Below are 18,994 nucleotides of genomic sequence, written 5' to 3' on the forward strand. Positions count from 1 at the left end.
GGGAGGTGATTTTGCCCCTCTACTCTGCTCGGGTGAGACCCCATCTCCAGTACTGCATACAGCTCTTGAGCCCCAACATAAGAAGGATGTGGACCTGTTGGAGTGGGTCCAGAGGAGGGCCATGAAGATGATCAGAGGGCTGGAACACCTCTCCTATGAGGACAGGCTGAGAGTGTTGGGGTAGTTCAGCCTGGAGAAGAGTAGGCTCCAGGGAGACCTTATAGCAGCTTTCCAGTACCTAAAGGGGGCCTACAGGAAAGATGGGGAGTGTGGCAATAGGACGAGGGGTAACGGTTTTAAACTGGAAGAGGGTCGATTTAGAATAGATATTAAGAATAAATTATTTACTGTGAGGGTGGTGAGGCACTGGCACAGGTTGCCCAGAGAGGCTGTGGATGCCCCATCCCTGGAAGTGTTCAAGGCCAGGCTGGATGGGGCTTTGAGCTACCTGGTCTAGTGGAAGGTGTCCAGGGTGGGAACTACATGATCTTTAGGGTCCCTTCCAACCCAAACTATTCTATGATTCTATGAATAAGAAAGTTATACTGATTTCAGCAGATATTCTTGTAAACTACACCCTCAGTGTGCCACAGCTTGCTAGAGAATTGAGTTCTTTCACTGACTGGTTGTGTGTGTGCGTGTGTTTTTTTTCTTTTTTCTCTGCTGTTAGCAAGATACTGTCTTTCTTATTCTATCTCTTTCTGATAGGACAGGAGGAAATGGCCTCAAGTTGCGCCAGGGGAGGTTTAAGATGGATATTAGGAAAAATTTCTTCACTGAAAGGGTTATCAAGCATTGGAACAGGCTGCCCAGGGAAGTGGTTGAATCACCATCCCTGGAGGTATTTAAAAGACAGGTAGACGTGGTGCTTAGGGACATGGTTTAGTGGTGGTTTTGGCAGTATTAGGTTGATGGTTGAACTTGATGATCTTAAAGGTCCCTTCCAACCTAGGCGATTCTATGATTCTAATTTCCTAATTTTGGTAGCCCCTAGAATCAATGGTGCTTCTCCAGTGGAAGTTACTGAATCGGTGCATTTAAAATCATTAATGTCTTTAAAATGTGAAAGTATTTTTCCCATAAAAATAGTGATTCAGCCCTATTGCACAAATTATTTTGCATTACTGCTAAGTTTTATGCTTTAATATGTATGTCTAATGCAACTGAATCCTAGTTACAGCAGAAAATATCGGTTTCTAACTGCATGAATTTTGTCCTTTCAAATTTTTGGCCATAGCAGTTTATTAACTAAGTTCCTCAACAGCTACACTAAATTTACTAGCTTGCATGCACATTCAATATTTTACAACATGGAAGAAAATAACATTTATATGTAATCTGGCCAAACCAACACTTCTGCTTGAATCTACTTTAGATATACTCACTAAAACCATTAGCTATGAAGCTTTCTGGGGCCTTTACTTCTTTTTAACCAGGTAGGGGAAAAAAATAAATGCCACATGAAATCACATTGTCCTTTGAGAGTCCTTAATTTGACTTGGAAGTTCATGTGAACGAGGCAAGAAAGAAATAAAACTATCACTTTGTTTTGAAACAGCTGTGATTTCGCAATCGATACCATTCATAGCAATCACCCGCCAGTACAGTAAGAACCGCTGGTGGGCCTGAAGTCTGGAATTTCTTTTGCAATGTCTGTTATTTACTTTTGTAAATTAATAGATCAAATCACACAGTTAGAGCAGAAATTATTTTCCAGTCTTATGTCAGCCACTTGGCACTCGTCTGCTTCCTCCTTTGATTCAAAGGAATTTATCCTCTCTTTGCCCTCCTGATGGTATATGGCCCAGTTTAACTTTGGGGAGAAAGGAAACAACCAAAGGCATTTCCACTGAGATTTACTGGCCTTTATGTGCAGCTTGATTTGGCCCGTTTGTTTAGCGACAACAGAACTGGCTACTAGTGAAGCAGTAGTTATTTCACAGGAAAGCAGGGATTAAGAGACTACAGCACAACCAGACAAACTTTTGCAACACAAAGATCCCACTTCATTGCTAAAAATAGCAGGAAGAAAGAGGAAGAGAAATTCAGAACATGGGGCAACAAAACATGTTAGCAGTATGGTTGCTAAGAGAAAATAACATTTCTGTGAGATAAAATTTTCCCCAATGGAAAAGTAGGAGGCAAAGAAAATTAAAGATAGGGGAAAACACCTCTTTTTTAATTGCGGTAGCCACATTATGCGTCAAGCTGTAAGTGGGGAGAAGACTGCACCCACTGGGTCAAATGCTTCCCCCAAACTCTTTTATCTTGGCCTGGGGCACTCTTTGGCCAATATAAAATAACACTCTGTGTGTGTGTGTGTGTGTGTGTGTGTGTGTTAATGCCAAATATTGACTGCACTGACTAATTATAGTGGTATGAACCATGAAGTAAACATGATGGAGGCAAGTGAGATGGTGACAGGCAACGCAGCCCCTTTCCCCTTGTGTGGCCTTCGGCAAATTACCTACCTTCCAGTCTCCTCCCCCACTGCGAATACACCGCGCGGTGGAGGTGAAGGAAGGGCTGCCCTACATGGATCTGCTAATCAGTATTTCTGATCTGCAACCCTCTGGCTATTTTTATTCAGAATTAGAAAAGGAAAAAAAAACCAACAACCCAGAAAAAAAACAACCCAGAACAACAGAGCGTGTTGTTTTGGCTTATAGTTCAGTACAGAAATACTAGCATGAAATCACTGAAACCATTCTCCATCTTGATACAAATTAGTAATTGCATTTATTATCTCCAGAAGCAAAAGATGCTGCATTTAATTTGTCACAACCCCCAGCTTCTAGTGTCTTCCTGTTAGAAGCTGTGAATCAAAAGCAGCATGGAAGCAATGCCAGGTTTTAGAGGAACATCTCTGAACATGGTTTTACATTTTCGTTCTGTGCAAAGCCTAGTACTTTGGCAGACAGTCAATGGCTTCAGCTGACACTTCTCAATGCAAAAGGTGCAAGTTAATGAGAGACTCTGGATAAAAGGAAAACCACTTCATCACAAGCCTCATTCATAGAGCTGGGATAGGATTTCTATTTATTCCAACCCTGTAAATCCCTGTGTCATATAAATGTGTATGTGTGGGAGGGGAAGCCTCTGATCCTGTCCTCTCCCTTTTATACGCATAGCGTCTCACAAATCTCTGTCACTGTGGGCTCTTGCTTTGCACTAGCTTTGTAAAATTTTACAGCTTTCCAAAAGAACAAGTTGGCACCAGATAGCTCTGAGGACCCTTTGGTGCTAAAGAAAATGGGCTAGCCTGGCACGAAATGCTGTCTTCCCAAATTTGTACACTACTATGGTGCAAGACAGGGTGTGGAAAAGAAATGTGGTGGAAGTTGTAGTCCGTCCATACTTTGGGATCTGAATTCTCTGCAGATTTTTTTTTCTCATGTATGAGAGCCCTTGCGTGACAGCACTGTCCCCAGAAGTCTGCTTTTCCTTTACAATTTGGGATGCCACACGTATAACTAAGGAGTTCATCTTGGAGTACAGATCATGTATGTTCAAAGAGCTTCATCATACTAAATCATAGCTAAAGATGTAATTGTAGAGAAGGAGGAAAGAAAAAAAAGCCACCAGCAAAAGAAAACTGCATGGTCTGGTCTGCTACTGCCTGCCACGAGGGCAGCGAGGTGGGAAGATGAAGAACAGGAGACTGAACACCGCTCTGCGTTAAGAAAGCAAAGCAAGATAGGACACCACCAGGCTCCATTCATGGTCCACTCCACTTCTTTATAGTGGAGGCAACTACTGCCACAGCAATTATCTCGGCAGTTGGTGCAACCAAACTGAACAGGGAGGAGGAATCAGCTCCTCGCCTGGCTGCACTTCACTGCCCTCTGTATTAAACTGGATGGCTTTTTAAATTAACATGCTGGGTTGTCACCTGCTGTGATACAGTAGTCACCGCTTGGCCAACTACAGCGGGCACTTGCAGTAAACGGGTGAGAGGATAGCAGCAGAGATGTAGCCATGACCATTAGAAGACACTTCAAGGATGCTGGGAAAAGTCTCAACAGAAAGCATCCAGGAGGAGAGAGTAAAAAGTAAATGGCAGATAATTCTGCCTGTCCTAATTTCCTGGCCAACACTCAACACAAGTGAAATGGAAGTCTGCACATTTTTGCTAAATAGTGATATATGTCAGAGCTATCAGCTGGGACCCATCTTCTTGACAAGATGTACATTTTTGGCATATTATTTCCGATCTGTTTGACTGCCCAGCTCTTAAAACCTATTAAATCTAAGATTAGTAAATCTGTTTAAAGGAATGAAACTATTAGATGAAGCAATGGGTTTTGCAATCAGTGCTAGATAGAAAAGTGTACCAAATGAGTTCATAGAGGGAAGAATGATCTCAACAATTATCATTCCATAAATCTACCTCCTACCTCGCGTGAAACAACTGAATATAAGGATTTAAAAAAAGAGAAAGTGAACATCTGAAATGTAAAGGAAACACATGTGACAAAGAATAAACTTACAAGTAAATATTTCCATAAAAATCTGAGTGCATTTTAAGCTGTAATGGATATTGTGTCTCAAGTGGTTTTGAGATAAAACAAATTGGTCTAGACAGAATACTAACGTGTAGAAGTAAAAGCTTTAAAAGACAGTTTGCAAGCTAACAGGTTGTCTTCTGTGTTGAGAAGTCCAGCATGCTGTAGCAGACAGCAGTATAAGAATTATGCAACAGCTGCTTTAATGATGTGAAAGAAAGGAAACATTATCAAGAAATTCCTGACACTAACTTACAGTGGATTGCAAACCTCAAAAAGAACAAAGGAATTATGGAAAACACTGCATCTTAAGGAGATAACACGTATGGAATGAATGAAGCTAACCAACAAACCCTGGAAAAACCAAGCCAGCATAGCTGGTGAAACATCACTCAAAGGGAGGGAGACACTAAATAGGAATCTACAGAGATGAGTTTGCAAGGCAACATGGTTGTAAGAAATGCAATAAAGAAATTATATTAGATCCATTATGTCCCAGAGAGAGGAGCTGGTCTCTATGGTGGTTCATCTAGAACACTGCGTTCAACTGTCAGTCTAATAAAAAGTGGAAGAAATTTGGAGAGGAAAGTAAGAAAAGGAAGAAGGAAGGAGAAAAAGAGATATAGCTTTGGAAAGACAAAACATATGGTTTCACTATAGATGCAGTGGGATTAAGAAACAAAGTATGCAAGGAAATGTTTGCTAAGAGTGCTTTCTATTAAGCCAGGGTATGAACTCACAGCAATTATGGTTAAAGCCCCATTATTTAAGGCTTTTATAACGAGGACAAAGAAAACCACTGCAAGTGTGCAGTGGCTAACACGCAACAAATAAGCCCTATATAGTCTGGTGGGGAATATCCAGCCCCACAGACGTGCTCGAGAAACAAGGTCAAGACAACAGTGTCACCCTCTCTGCATGGGTTTTGACTTCTAGTCATTTTGGGAGGTAGTGAAGCCACAAGATACTTACTCTCCCCTGGGACATCTTGCTGATTATCCTCTGGCTGCTGGGAAATTCCCATTTTTGATAAGATGAGCGTGGCACCATCTCGGACCTTTAAAAATACAAACACAGGGATGTTATTCAAAAGAAGTATGCACTACTGAACCTCTTTCTTAACATCTAAACTGTGGTTTCTGTAATCTTTTGCAGGGAATCTGGACCTATGATTAATGCTGCCCTTCAAAGGCTTCTTGGGGAACTGGCTCTGCAGTTCAGAACGGACTCCCTCCCCCTCCTTTAATAAGAGATCGCATCAACACCTCCTCTGAGATTACTGAAAATGCTAGGAGCAACTCCAGGACTTCAGTGGTTCCTCAATCCGGTGTTGGCACCCTTTGTACAAAAACGGGGTTTATCATGAAGAATCGGACCTGTCTGTTTTCTGAGGGACAACTAACTTCCGTCTTTCCTAATCAGGATATCTGTTGTCAGAAAGCAATAAATAGCATACAAAGGGAAGATAAGTGGATTGCAAGTGCTTGGTAGAGTGCACAGTGCGAAACCTAAAACAGACAGTACAAAAATGTCAACATCTGTTCTCCTGACTGGGCTGTTGAACAAACCAGACCAACCCAAAATCTATTTAGCAGCAGAGCAAGGAGAAAGGGGTAGGAAGTGGTAGAGAAAAGAAGAGATGAATATGAGACCTATCAAAAGGAGCTTTTGAATGTTCAAAGGGGAATTTGGATTTGGACACTGCAATGACGAGGAAACCAAAGTGCCAGCATTTAAGTGACGTGGTTTTGGTAAGATACTTAGGCAACATGTCCAAACCTAGCCTTTCACGCTTCCAAGCTTTTACTGGCTAGACTCAGAGCTAGTGTTTTTTTTTTTTTTTTTTTATTCTTTATGTAGCACAGAAGTTTCTCTAAAAACAAATAAAGATTTTATTTATTACTAGAGAACAGTTAACAGATGCGAACAACTGCTCTGAAACACCTCCTTACATTATAATGCATTAGTGTGTTGATACGTTTCCATCTGCCATCTCTTTGGGACGTTAAATCCAAGTCTGAGAGGATCTGTGCAGTAGAACCTGGACGCCACTCTAAGGGGTAATTAAAATAAGAAAAAAACAGTTTTTAACCATGTGCAAAAATAACTACTTCAAGAATGTTTCAGATTAGAGACCCACTGACGCATTGTGGAACATTAAAAGAAGTAATTTGGCACATGCCATGACGTGTGTTTTTTATTGCTTAATAGTTTGGCCTTTATTACAGAAGTTTGCACGAATTACTCCTAACCATGCACATGACTTCTGATTATTTTCCACAGAAAGTTAAATTCCTTTTCATAGAATACTACAAATACATATAAGAACTGCTATCAGTCCAAAATAGAGGAGTAGGACTTTGTATGGAACAGGAAAGGCAATTTTAGGTAATTTACTAGGATTTTCTGAAGAGCAAGAATTGCATCTTCTGCTTTCAGATTAAAGCAGTAATGAAGATATTGCAAAATTATTAATTGGCACTTTTATTATGAGATTATTAGGCCTTTTATTATTTTTTTTTTTAAGAAGAGAACAGCAATTTTGAAAGCCTTCAAGGAGGATGATTTTCAGAGGCTGGGTGGCTCACCATCTCTGAAAAGTGCAGCTCATGTAAGTTATAATTCCTTTGAATAACCATCATAAAGACAAGTCAAAATCAGTACCAGTTTCTGAAATTGCATCATTACTTCTCCATCAGTTAATTGTCCATGCTGTCATTATCACGTTAATTAGTACCTGAGATACCGACTCTGTCAGACATGAATACATTTGTGCTAACAGTCATTAACAGGCTTTTTGCACACTAATGACAGTACAACAAAACTTTTAAGAGTCAGGAAAAAGAACTCTGTAAGAAAGCATTAATTTTTAATGAATATTAAGATTGCTGCAAAATGCTGTATTTTGGCATCCAGCTGAACATGATTTCAACTTTTTTTTTTTAAAAAACAATCAATTGCTTTTATAGACCTTTTTTTTTTTTGGAAAATACAAAATCACACAACATGTTTCACCTGCTTAATATAGTATCACAAGTAGCTACTTACCAAGAACTACACTCTCAGCTTTTGGCCACTGAGAACACGGCAGGTTTCGATAGACTTGGTCTATTATCTTTTCCTTTACTTGTGATATAGTATCACAGTTCAGCACTTTCACAGGTATGGAATCGGTTCCTCCGTCTTGTACATATACGTTTACTGTCTGTTAAAAAAAAGAACATACGTGATTATTAAGACAAATCAGCGCTGAATTACCTCTGAATCTGTTTTTCTGGGCAATTTAAATGCAAACAATATCTAAAATTCACTGTGCAATGATTATTGCACCGCAGCACATATTTGCAATGGGAGTATGGATTATTTGAGCGATCCTTTGCTGTTATGCAGTCAACCAGCTATCATAAACTCCAGTTAATTCCTCCCATTACAGCAAAACAGAAAAGATGCAAAATAGATTTACTCATGTCCAATATGCTACTATTATTGAGTCTTGGGATTTTAGTAAAGAGGGACACACAAGAACAAAGCAGCTGGACTACTGACTAGTTACATACTTCTCGTATAGCCTGCTAACCTGGGACAGAGGAAAGCACAAGTAACGCAATGTCCAAACTTAACAAGTTCCCAATAACACATTGGAGCTGCACGTTGCTGTACTCCTAGAATATTGTGTGCTTTTGCCTTCCTTTACGCTGTCTCCATGGTTGGGGTTTTACTTCTCAAGTGGGGCAGACTAGGTCTGCACATATGGTGATTTAACATAGCTCTACTGATGAGCAGTGACTTGTTCAGCTCCCGTAACTTTACCTCCTGTGACCAGCTGTTCATGAGATATATATAAACACACACATATGTGCACACACACACACACACATATGTATATATAAAAGCCATTTATATCGCCTTTGGTGTTTGAAGACTTCATTTACTGCCTACTGTTGTCACAATAACTCTAATAACTCCAGGAAACATACCTAAGTAGTTTATGCTAGTTCTAAAATATTACTGTTTTTCTGATAGTATTGACATGTTGTTTTTTTTTTAATATTAAAGTGAATTTCTTGAAAGCCTGTAATTTGCTAAATCTAGAGTGATTTTTTTTTAAAGTAGCTTTGCTAAATAAATGTCAGGTTTAATATAGACAAAAGCAAATGAGAAAACAATGGCCAGGAAACCTCCCCAGGAGGAAAAAAAACGACCAGAACCAAATAGATGTTATGAAAAGCCTCTGTCTTTCACTAGCTGAATCGGTACAACAGCTCAGAGCCCTCGTGGATGTTTTTCCAGTCAGGTAGCTTTGGAGACCAGGCACATCTGAAGCATCGCAGCTCTCCGATACATACGGTCCTGCCAACCATAATGCCTGAATTTATCATCTCCAACCTCAGAAATAAACTTGCATGGCTGGTATTTTTAAACAGTGAAGAAAAGCTATGCCATACGGCAGTCAAATTAAACATGATTGCACTGTCCCTTGACAGAGCTCTCAAACTAATCGTGAGATTTCACCTTCCTTTTCCTATTAGCTTTATGGTAATTAGACATGATTTTGCTGCTGGTTCAGTATGCAGCATGTCAGTATAACCAGTGATGCAAAACAGATTCATCTTTTAAATAAGAACAATTAGAGAGCAGACAACTGCTCTATACCGTACTTTCCCACCGTGTCTCACTTTCAGGCAGAAGTGAACTAATTAACTTATGCTTTAACCTACCTTAGTGAACAAATGCTCCCTAACTGTTCCCAGTTACCACAACAACGTCATCATCATGCTGAAGATCCCAATAATTTATAGCAACAGTAACCCCCTTCATGATCTTTCACCATACGTATAAATATACACACACACATATACCTCATCATCTTCCATGCCTGCACACACATAAAATCTTTTTCTGAGGGGAAATCTGTGAATATGGACCAAATGCTGCTACTGTACAATCTTATAATATTTAATATCCAGTTAGTATGCTTGTTGTGCCCACATCTGATTGCATACACAAATTTTCTGCTTTCACGCTGCATTCATTTGGCTTAATTGCAGGCATTGGCTTTTTTGTGAAAAGAAACAGGCTGAATAAAGAATTATTGCCATTAAGTCTTACACGATGTACAGTGCAAGTAAATTTTGTTCTCCATACACAAGAGAAAATATAAGCAGCTTTGCCAGTCAGTGTGGTTTCTATGGGTGGCACTTTCAGCTCAGATATGAAGATGACAACTCAACTAATCCCCAAAACATCAATTGAACTTAAAATATTTCTTCTTGCCCAGCACACCCTTTTCCTCCAGGCAGTCTAGGTCACAGTCTAGTGATTTGGTGAGTGAAAGTCCTACAGCAATCTCCTCACATCAGCCCTCCCATCAGCATCCCTTCAGAATACACAAAATGGTGATTTTTTCATTTTTTTTTTTACAGAGACTTAATAAAGCTTTTTGTTAAGTTTCTCTTTCCACACTGCAGATATGTCACTGCATCTTTCTCAGTTGGAGACAACCACAAATGGCTCCTAACATGTCAATAAAAGAGAAATCAGAGAGGGAAAAAAAATCCTGTCTTGGCCTTTGAAGGACAGTCTGTGCATCTGTGATATTCATTATGCTGTATCCTGAAGAAAACCAGCAAGACTGTCAGAAAGAGTAAAACTAGGATTCATGCTCCCTAAACAGCTAAAGAGTGGGCTGCTTCAGTTTTTTTAAAAAGACAGTGAATCCGTGCACTGGAGACAAGCTGGAAAAGTGGTGGAAATTTGTGGCAGTGAAGAGAATTAAGTCAAAGCAGAATTCATAATAGAAGAGAACTGGACCGTGGCACTGGTGATCAGATTCAGGAGATGGTGGAGCTCAGATGGGGAATTCCTGGGGCAGGGATGTCCACTTTATCCCACTTACAGCATCTAACATGGGTCTCCAGAACTGCCTCTAGAGGCAGCTCCTCCACATCACCGTAGGGAAATAAACCCCTTTCAATGTCAGTTGGGCTGCCTGTGTTCAGAAGAGTTTGACTCACACACGAATAAGCGCAGGAATAGGTTCATAAAGTGTTTTGGAGATTGCAGAGCCATCTCACAGGACTGAAGAGGAACTCATCCCGGTATATTAATAAAGCGATCTCTAAAATGACGTTTGATAAGCTGACGAGCAGCAAGCACAAGGGAGAAAGACAACCCGAAGTTCAAGCATAACGTTAGTGCAAGAATTCTGCAAAAATCAATTGCCAGTTAATTTAGATGGGAAAAGAGAAGGAGCCAAACACCCCGACCACTGTTCAGATAGACTTTGAAAATTATGAAAGGGATTTACTGAAACACATTCCACAGTGGCAGGACTTGGATTTAACACTGAGAAGGTACTTTATAATTCTATTTATCTGCCTGGAGACTTTCTTTGGTCAAACTATTGACAGTCCTGCCCATGACCAGAATTTCTATGCAGCTCACAGTAGACCAGAAAAGTATGTACAGACTTAACACTACAGGACTTAATTTTAAAAGAAAAAAATATTTTACAATATATTAATCATGCTCTGCTTACCAACTGCGTATACTCTACATCATCTCCCAGTAACCCTGTGTCATTCAATGTATACTTGGCTTTCTTTAGTACAGCATCCACTGGGCCTTTTTCTACCTGGTGTTTGATAGCCTTGAACAACTTATAAAGAGGCTCCCCAGCATTGTCCTGTTTAAAGGAAAGGAAACAAAATAAAGCAAAAACAAAAGATATACTCAGTGTAGCTTGTTTAAGTATTATTGATAAAAAAAAACCCCACAGGCAACAGACTTCAACTCTTACCTTGAGGTACTGGTATAAACAAATAGACATCCAGTTAGACAACATTCTCTCAACAACCGTTTCAGATCTGAAAAAAAACCAAAACCCTGAGTATGATAAGGGTACTTAATGACAAAGTTTTAAAGAAAAACATTGCTTGCTTGAAATACAATATTTTTACATGCTTAACTGCATGCACTCTCCTAATGCAATGATTTCCCTATAGAGTCTTGAGAGCATGTACTTGCTTTAGGATAAGTGCTTTGTATTGCTCATCATTCCCGGGTACCTTCCGCTCATTACTGAAAAGCACACATACTTTATGCAGAATCTTAAATTGGGTCTACGCTGTAAGAGCTAAAAAATTAACCCAGTTGTGCAGTTACTGGGAAATAACCTACAGATTACAAAGCTACAGCATACACAGAGCAAGGTCTTTTGTAATTTATTTGGGATAACAGCAGGGTTAAAAACACTAGAGCAAGCCCCCACTGAATGCACAATACAAGCTGATTATGTGTGCTCATTACGGAGATGATGTGTGGTATAAATGCTAGATCATTTGGAATAAAATTAGATTAAAAAGTAAATTAAATGTTCGGTATTGTTTTGAAGTAAGGTAGATGTTTCAGTAATCTCGATGCAGATTCTACACTACAGTATTTGAATAAGGAAATCTGTTGCCAGCAGTCCTGGCTGTGCCTTCCACAGCTGTTCCTGGTGAGCTTGTCTCCCTAACGTGCTCAGGCCAGGCTATTTTGGACTTTCATGAATAGCTGGCATTTTGATACAGTCACATTGCAAAAGAAATACATTTACAGAAAAGCAGAGGACTACAGAAAATATGACAATCATTCAAACCTTCTTAGCATCAGCTTTGGGTTTTTGGCCACAACATACTGCTCCATCAGTTCTAAGAACAGCGTCCTCATGATGTCAGTATAGTATTCTAGTTTTCCATGTAAGGCAACTGTCAGTAAAGATGCAAAATACACTTTAGCTCGAGCAGAGAACTCCCTTTGGTTTTCCAGCGTGTGAATAAACTGAAACAGAAAACAAATGTAAAATCAAGTCAGATGACAGGTTTCTGAAGATCCTCAGCAGCTGTCTGCACTAAGAAGACAAGCAATATTATTTTAACATTAACCTCCTAAGCACAGAATGGAAAAGTTTTCAGAAGTTTGAAAAAACTACTTATAAGAAAATGTTACCTATAATTTGTTTTTAGACACACAATACAGTGTACTGGACTAACCCAAGGAATGATTAGATATTTTAACTGAAGACTTATCTAAGAAGGATGCTTTAATTAAATGAAAAAAATGTGTTCTGTGACATTTTTTTGAAAGAGAAAATCAACTCCCCTCTCCCTCAAATTCCCAATCCTTTCACAGCAAATTACAAAGACACTAATCTAAGCACACTTGGGAAAGTGCTCTCATCTGCCATAAACTATAATGCTACCATTAACTAGCTCAGCACTGGAGCCTCATTTAAAAAAGGAGAAGTAGTTAGAAGTCTAAATCTATATTTAGGTGTCTGACAATCAGCTCAGTTTTTGAGAGTGAGCAATTAGAAGTCTCTTCTGAGCTGCTCTGAGCACTCATCAATCTTGATGAATAGGCCACTTGAGGAGCCTCTGCCTCTCTGGGACAGAGATCCAGCAGATGGCTGCCCGCAGGTGACTCCTGTGATGAACCAGGATGGAATTGGCATACCCTGATTATGTTTCTTAATAGGCTAAACCAAACTTGTAAAAGCAGTTTTTATGCCAGATCGGGTAATATCTGTTTTTCTACAGCCACTGCAATGTTGACTGACTCCACGCTACGTGACCTAGCACAGAAATATGATCATGCCTCCCTGCCCAACCAGGAAGCTCTGGCTGTGATGCCACAGATCTGCATTGGTTACTGTGGAACCAGAACTGTACGAAGATCACTTATTTTTAATACTTTTGGTTCCGTTGTGCTTGCAGACCTACAGCCTGGCACACACAGGTATACCTAGATAAGGGACAAGGCGAATCTACTTCAATACTCACGTTAATGAGAAATGATTTGCTATTAAGGAGGTTGGAGAACTGGTTCAAAGCCTGCTCCACAGTCTGACGCCTGGCCTCTGGAATATCCAGCTTCCCTGTAATCATCACGTCTTTCTCTCCATCTTTGGAGGGCAAGAAGAAGACTCTGTCCGTGTAGGTTTTGTAGTCCAGTACTGGAATTCCAGCTTCATTGATATCATTTGTCTGATCCTCCATCTCTATCATTAGATCTGGAATATGAAATACAGTTTAAGGGTTCATTTAAAAAAAAAACCTGCAGCTTTTTTAGGCAACATAATCTCTTTGGGTACCTTGTAATAGAGAAAAAGTAACTCGACACTGAAAACTATTTCATCTCACATTTTCTCTTGCTATTTTTACCAATTATCCTGTTAACTACAACCACAGCTAATCCTATGGTGACATGAGAATAACTGCCTCTAGCCAGGCGGTTTCCTTGTTGCTCCCTATCTGAAAGAGGGATTTAATGAACATCTGGGTGAGTTCATACATACAAATGTAGGATTGTAGCACAGAGCCAAAAAGAAGACACCGCAATATTATTTTTTTTTTTTTCAGTGCACATTCTATTCCCTCTGAGTCCATGTAATAATCAAGGTTCTTTTTAAAAACACATAACAATCAAGGAAAGAAAGGTTTAAAGTGTAAAACACGCTAATTTAAATAGAAAGAAGGGGATGGCAGGAAGGAAGAAGGTTAAATGGTTCACTGAAATTGATGGAAACGTTTCTGTGGGACTCAAAAGCTCTGAAGTTCTTAAAAGGGACAACAATTAGGGAATCATCCTTTGGAGCAGCTATTCTAGCTGAAGGCTTTCCAATTACCCAATATTTCTGATTGACTAGAATACCATGTTAATTAATATAGCGACCTATTGTCTAAGCAATTTTATTGCTCCTCTTCATTCATTTCCCTCTTTGTTTTACAGCATTCAGCAAAGCTGAGGCAGAAAGCATCTTGCGGTTTCCAGCTTTGTGGTATTTGTACTTCCTCCCTGATGTCCCTTTCCTTGGCTATCTTTGGTCCCATGTATTTTAGAACTGTCTACACTTTGTGCTCTTGACATTACAGCTTCAGAGCATGGATCCAGAAGGTGTTTTGACTTCGGTGTTTCATGTTACTGTCAGCCAAGGCGTATGCAGTTTAGGAACTGGATTCCTCTTTGGATGTGCATTCTGCTTCCCCAGCGTCTGTGCATGGTGGAGCAGAGAGAAAACCTTTAACCCAACAAGCAGCAGCAGCCCGTAGCCCCCTAATGGGAGTGTCAGTGAGAGAAAGGCAGCTTCTCCTTTCAGAAATGGATATGAAGTTGCACGGGAGAGGTGGCGAGAGGGAGCTCTGTTAACCTTGATTGATCCTCTTTCAGTTCAAAATGCAGTTTGAAATAAAGCCCATTTGGGAATAGTTCTTAATTCAAAGATTTGCCTCTGGGTTGTGTCCAGAACCTGGAAGGAGTCAGTTTTCCAGACAAAGCAAGCTGATACAAGAAAAGAACATCCTGTCCCAGAAATGCCAGGAAAAGAAGACCGGGAGAGGCTTCCAGCACAGCCAAAATCTTTGAGATACTCTGAGCTTCTAAAATTAATTTCAAACTCTAACCTCAAATTGCTGTTTAATTCAATCCTGCTCTTTAGCCACTGTCAATATGAAAGAATCTATTTCTCTTTAGAAATAAAACAAGTGGGTTTTTTCTTTTGAGTAGGCTTTATTTCAACATGACCCAACAGTTATAACTCAGATAATGAGGTGACATTTCATGGTAATCATTTAGGCCAATATTTGCAATGTTTGCATTCAGATGCTTAATTTAAGCATTGCAATGAGTAGTTCAACATGTAGAAATGCTGAGCCTTCACACCTCCCGCTGCCTTCCATGGGATGATGCCTCTATATTTACACAGAACAATTAGCTAGCTGCACAAATCAAGCTTAAGGTTTTCCCATGATAAACAGGGCAAAATGCTATTTCTTTCCTGCGAGCTTGCCAAATTATCCCTTTGTATGCTGATTGCTGCAAATAAATTTTGCAGCTCTGAAAACAGTTTTTAATGTGCATACTTGGCACATACAGCCATTGAGCTAAACATTCTTTCCTCCATATCAGTGGCCGCTCACATTAATGGCTATAGTAACCTCAAGCTCAACTAGTTTCTATTTCCCAGTTGCTAACTCTGTGCTACCTTTAGAATAAAACTGTTAATTTCATTTAATAACTTCAGGTCCCTATTTTATTTTATTTATGGTTTTCTTATAGAACAGCAAAATACGTGCTGTATGTCAATGTCAGTAATCAAGACTACCAAGATCTACTACTTATTTGTTCCCAGAAAACAGTTTTAGCAAGATTGCACCATTGTTGTAGCCCATCTTCCCATTGCTCAAGAGGACCCACAGGAGTGCAAATATCTGTCATACCTGTGAATTCCTTCTTGCACCGGTCTCTGACACTCTCCTCCAGGCCTTCAAGTTGTGATTTAATTTTTTCATACTCTCGTTCTGCTTGTTGGCTCTTGCGTCTTTATGGAATAGAGGTAAGATTTAAAAAAAGTTACAAACTGCAAAAGCAAATAATTTGCAACAGCTCTGCGTGGGGAGCCAAAGGGCTGGAGGACATTTTCCTGGGTTTGATTTCTTTTTAAACGTTGGCAGCAAAGAGAGAATTGAGGAGAAAAACAGCAACAGTGGACCGAATCTTCATTCAGGGTAAATCAACCTGGCACCACCATCGGCCTGCTGCTTCAAAGCACACTTGGGCCAGTGATTTAAAATCCAGTAAGCACTAGCTACAAATGCTTGCAATCACATATTAAGCACAGAAACTCAATTGGTACGTACTGAACAAAGATTGCTTGAGACATGTCCTGTGCTGGCTCTGAACCACCCAGGAGCGTGTCTGGGACTGAACCGAGAAGGTTGCAGGAGGTCCAGGAGAACATCAGTGCTGTACGGCACATACTCCAGCACTGCTTCAGCTATATTGATATGCACCGTAAGAGTGAATTCTGCCCCCTCCTGAGGGACAGTACAAGGGCCTCATTACTAATCTTAAAATTGGGCTAAGTAGGTCTTAAGTGAAATACAGACATTGTTCTGGCCCTTTGTGAAGCATGAATTTCACCATTAATCAAGAAATTTGCGTGTGGGTTAACACTTATCTCAGCTGGAAAGGCCAAAATGACCCCTTAGCCAAATCCACCCGGCTCAGACCTACAGCGCTGACTGAGGCAGCATAAATGCTGATGTATATGTATGCAGAATAAGTTATCTCCTTCACAGGAGGCACTTCAGCTGCCATTTCAAGAATGTATGTGTGCAACTCAGTCTGCAATTGTGCACTTGGCAAGCCTGGGACCAATTGTTGTGCTTATGTATAAAGGACGGACTGGGCTGACTGACACCAAGGAATTTGGTGTGCGTGAGAGGAATAAATTGGTGCTCATACATATTTCCAGCTGTAGCCGCCTTTCTTAACTCTGCAGCTCATAAAAAACATGAAGATCATTTCTGGAGACTGAGCTGAAAACAATCAGGCAGTACCTTGAAAGCTTTAGGACAGAAAAAAAAACTAATTAAAGGAACTTACCTGTAACAGATGATAGAAATGCCAATGATTGCTATCATAGGAATAAGTACCAGTGGCAAAATAAGATTCAACGGGATGTCACTCACACGTGTATCATATTCCACCCTTCCGAGGATCCATTCTCGGAGTCCAAATTTCACCTATTTGATAAGCACAGACATTTGTCTCAAAAAGTGCAAATGGACAGTGGTTCACTTCTCAGTTGCACTCTAAATTCTTAGTAATTCTCACTAAGTGAATTTCTAGCTCAAAATGCCAAACAAAGGAAACATTTCTGAATATTTTATACTGAATTTAGGTCACTAGCACTTTATTCCATGAAGTAATTTTACTTTTCTTAGCAGAGGAAGAAAAATCCCCAGCCTGTCTAGCTACAATTGTACATTCCTATGTAATGAAGGTAGAAGGCATTTGGCAGCCTGGGACTGCTCTTTACGTGTGACTTTTTCTAGACAGCAGGCAGAAACTAGAAGAAGACAGAACTGCAAGGAGTTTCTTCATGGTACTACAACAACTACAACAACGAGAACAAATAAATTACTTCAGTGAAGAAGCACTGTACCAGTGTCACTTACAAAGGATATCAAATTCTATTGAAAAGGTAACCTACAATGAATTCAGGAAGGTTATTGATGGTATCTCTCTTCTGCCGTTTCTTTGGTTGAGGCTGTACTTCTGGTGGCTCACAATATAAGTCCGTTTCAGTGAGTGTTTTTATGTTGCAAGGCTCGTCACCCACAAAAGCCTGGGCCTCGTCTATCGTCATGGCTTTGTTCAGGTTACTGCCCTAGACAGAAAATACAACGCTAAGTCATCATCGCAAAGTCTTGGGAGACAAGAAGTCCTGAGCTGCAAATTTCCATTTGGATCATTTTGAGCAGCAGATGTGATTCACACTGCGGTGTACAGAAGAGCAGAGTTGTTGGGAATTATGCAAATCCTCTCCTTTCCTTCCTGGTGCAAGAAGAGCTGTCCCCTCCAGTCCTTAGGAGCTCTATGGCAGAGGGCATTTCCAAACGTCAGGCTTAGCACAAGGGTGCATCCTCGGGAAGCCCAAAGCATGGTTAAAAAGACAGCTACTACCTCTGAGAGGGGGAGAGGGGAGGAAAGGGGAGCTGACAACGTTCATCATCTAGCAGAGGTAAGAGAGTCTACCAAGCATTTTGAGTATGGTACCAAACAGCTGCTGCTAAGGGTCTGAGAAAGGCAGGAAAAATTCCACACGCATTTCAAAGACAAAATGAGCAACCACCATCTTTTGACAAGTTTACCTTTGCATTAATAAGTTTGTTGACTTGTTTTTTGATGCCATCTGTGAAGTTTTCAAAGGTTGGGTCTGCAACATAGGCAAAGGAATGGCTCTCATTTTTTACAACCAAATGATAATGATCCATTAGGATAATAGTGGTAATGTTATAGTTTTCTGGGTCTTCCAGTATTGGTGGGGAAGAAAAAACCACTGTGGTTTCATTGAGTCTTGTAACAAGCCTTCCCTCAAACTGTAAGAAACAAGACAAGAAGAACACACACATTTTAGAGTTTCACTCATTCCTGTACATAACTGTTGATAACTTTAGACGGCAGAAATAAAACCCCTGGATTTACATCCTCTCCATACAGCAGAAATAACATAGTATGAGGTATTCTTCCAAAAGAAAATGAAACAAATTTGTTGATGAAGAAATTGTTGTTTCAGTATGTTCTAGCAGCTGTCTGCAGAAAAAGCTTGGGCTACAGATCAGTTTCCATTGCCTCCAAATTCTTTGGCTTTGAAACACACTGCGGTGATATTGTTAAATTGCTGTAAGATTGAGAGGTTAACATGGCAGCTTTAATCCATATCATCTTCTGTACCATTCAGTATCTCAGGTAGATTCCTTGCTACTGACACTGTAAAATACCTTGCTGAAATTCAATACAATTACTAAGTGAAATTTTGGAATAAAATTTATCAATTGTCAATCAACTCCTCAAGGTAACAACTCAGTTAACCTGTTCTCCATCCCCAATAGCATCAATGTTTTCATCCTACAAACTCCTTCAGTCATTCAGCAGTATGGCAG

General features: G+C 40.0%; 1 protein-coding gene across 1 annotated transcript in view; it reads right to left on the reverse strand.

Annotated features, from left to right (window-relative positions):
* PLXNB2 (plexin B2) overlaps window positions 1-18,994 on the reverse strand; it is a 79,264-nt gene that overhangs the window by 10,748 nt on the left and 49,522 nt on the right. Inside the window, exons 18-28 of the mRNA XM_009883654.1 lie at window positions 18,203-18,430; window positions 17,542-17,718; window positions 16,932-17,071; window positions 15,764-15,864; window positions 13,328-13,557; window positions 12,145-12,326; window positions 11,305-11,371; window positions 11,044-11,190; window positions 7,554-7,710; window positions 6,458-6,558; window positions 5,478-5,562 (exon numbers count right to left, since the gene is read on the reverse strand). Coding sequence (XP_009881956.1) covers window positions 5,478-5,562; window positions 6,458-6,558; window positions 7,554-7,710; window positions 11,044-11,190; window positions 11,305-11,371; window positions 12,145-12,326; window positions 13,328-13,557; window positions 15,764-15,864; window positions 16,932-17,071; window positions 17,542-17,718; window positions 18,203-18,430 — 1,615 coding nt within the window. The remainder of the gene's footprint in view (window positions 1-5,477; window positions 5,563-6,457; window positions 6,559-7,553; window positions 7,711-11,043; window positions 11,191-11,304; window positions 11,372-12,144; window positions 12,327-13,327; window positions 13,558-15,763; window positions 15,865-16,931; window positions 17,072-17,541; window positions 17,719-18,202; window positions 18,431-18,994) is intronic.

The sequence above is a fragment of the Charadrius vociferus genome, unplaced genomic scaffold, assembly GCF_000708025.1.
Source record: "Charadrius vociferus isolate BGI_N301 unplaced genomic scaffold, ASM70802v2 scaffold43, whole genome shotgun sequence".
In the NCBI taxonomy this organism is placed as follows: Eukaryota; Metazoa; Chordata; class Aves; order Charadriiformes; family Charadriidae; genus Charadrius; species Charadrius vociferus.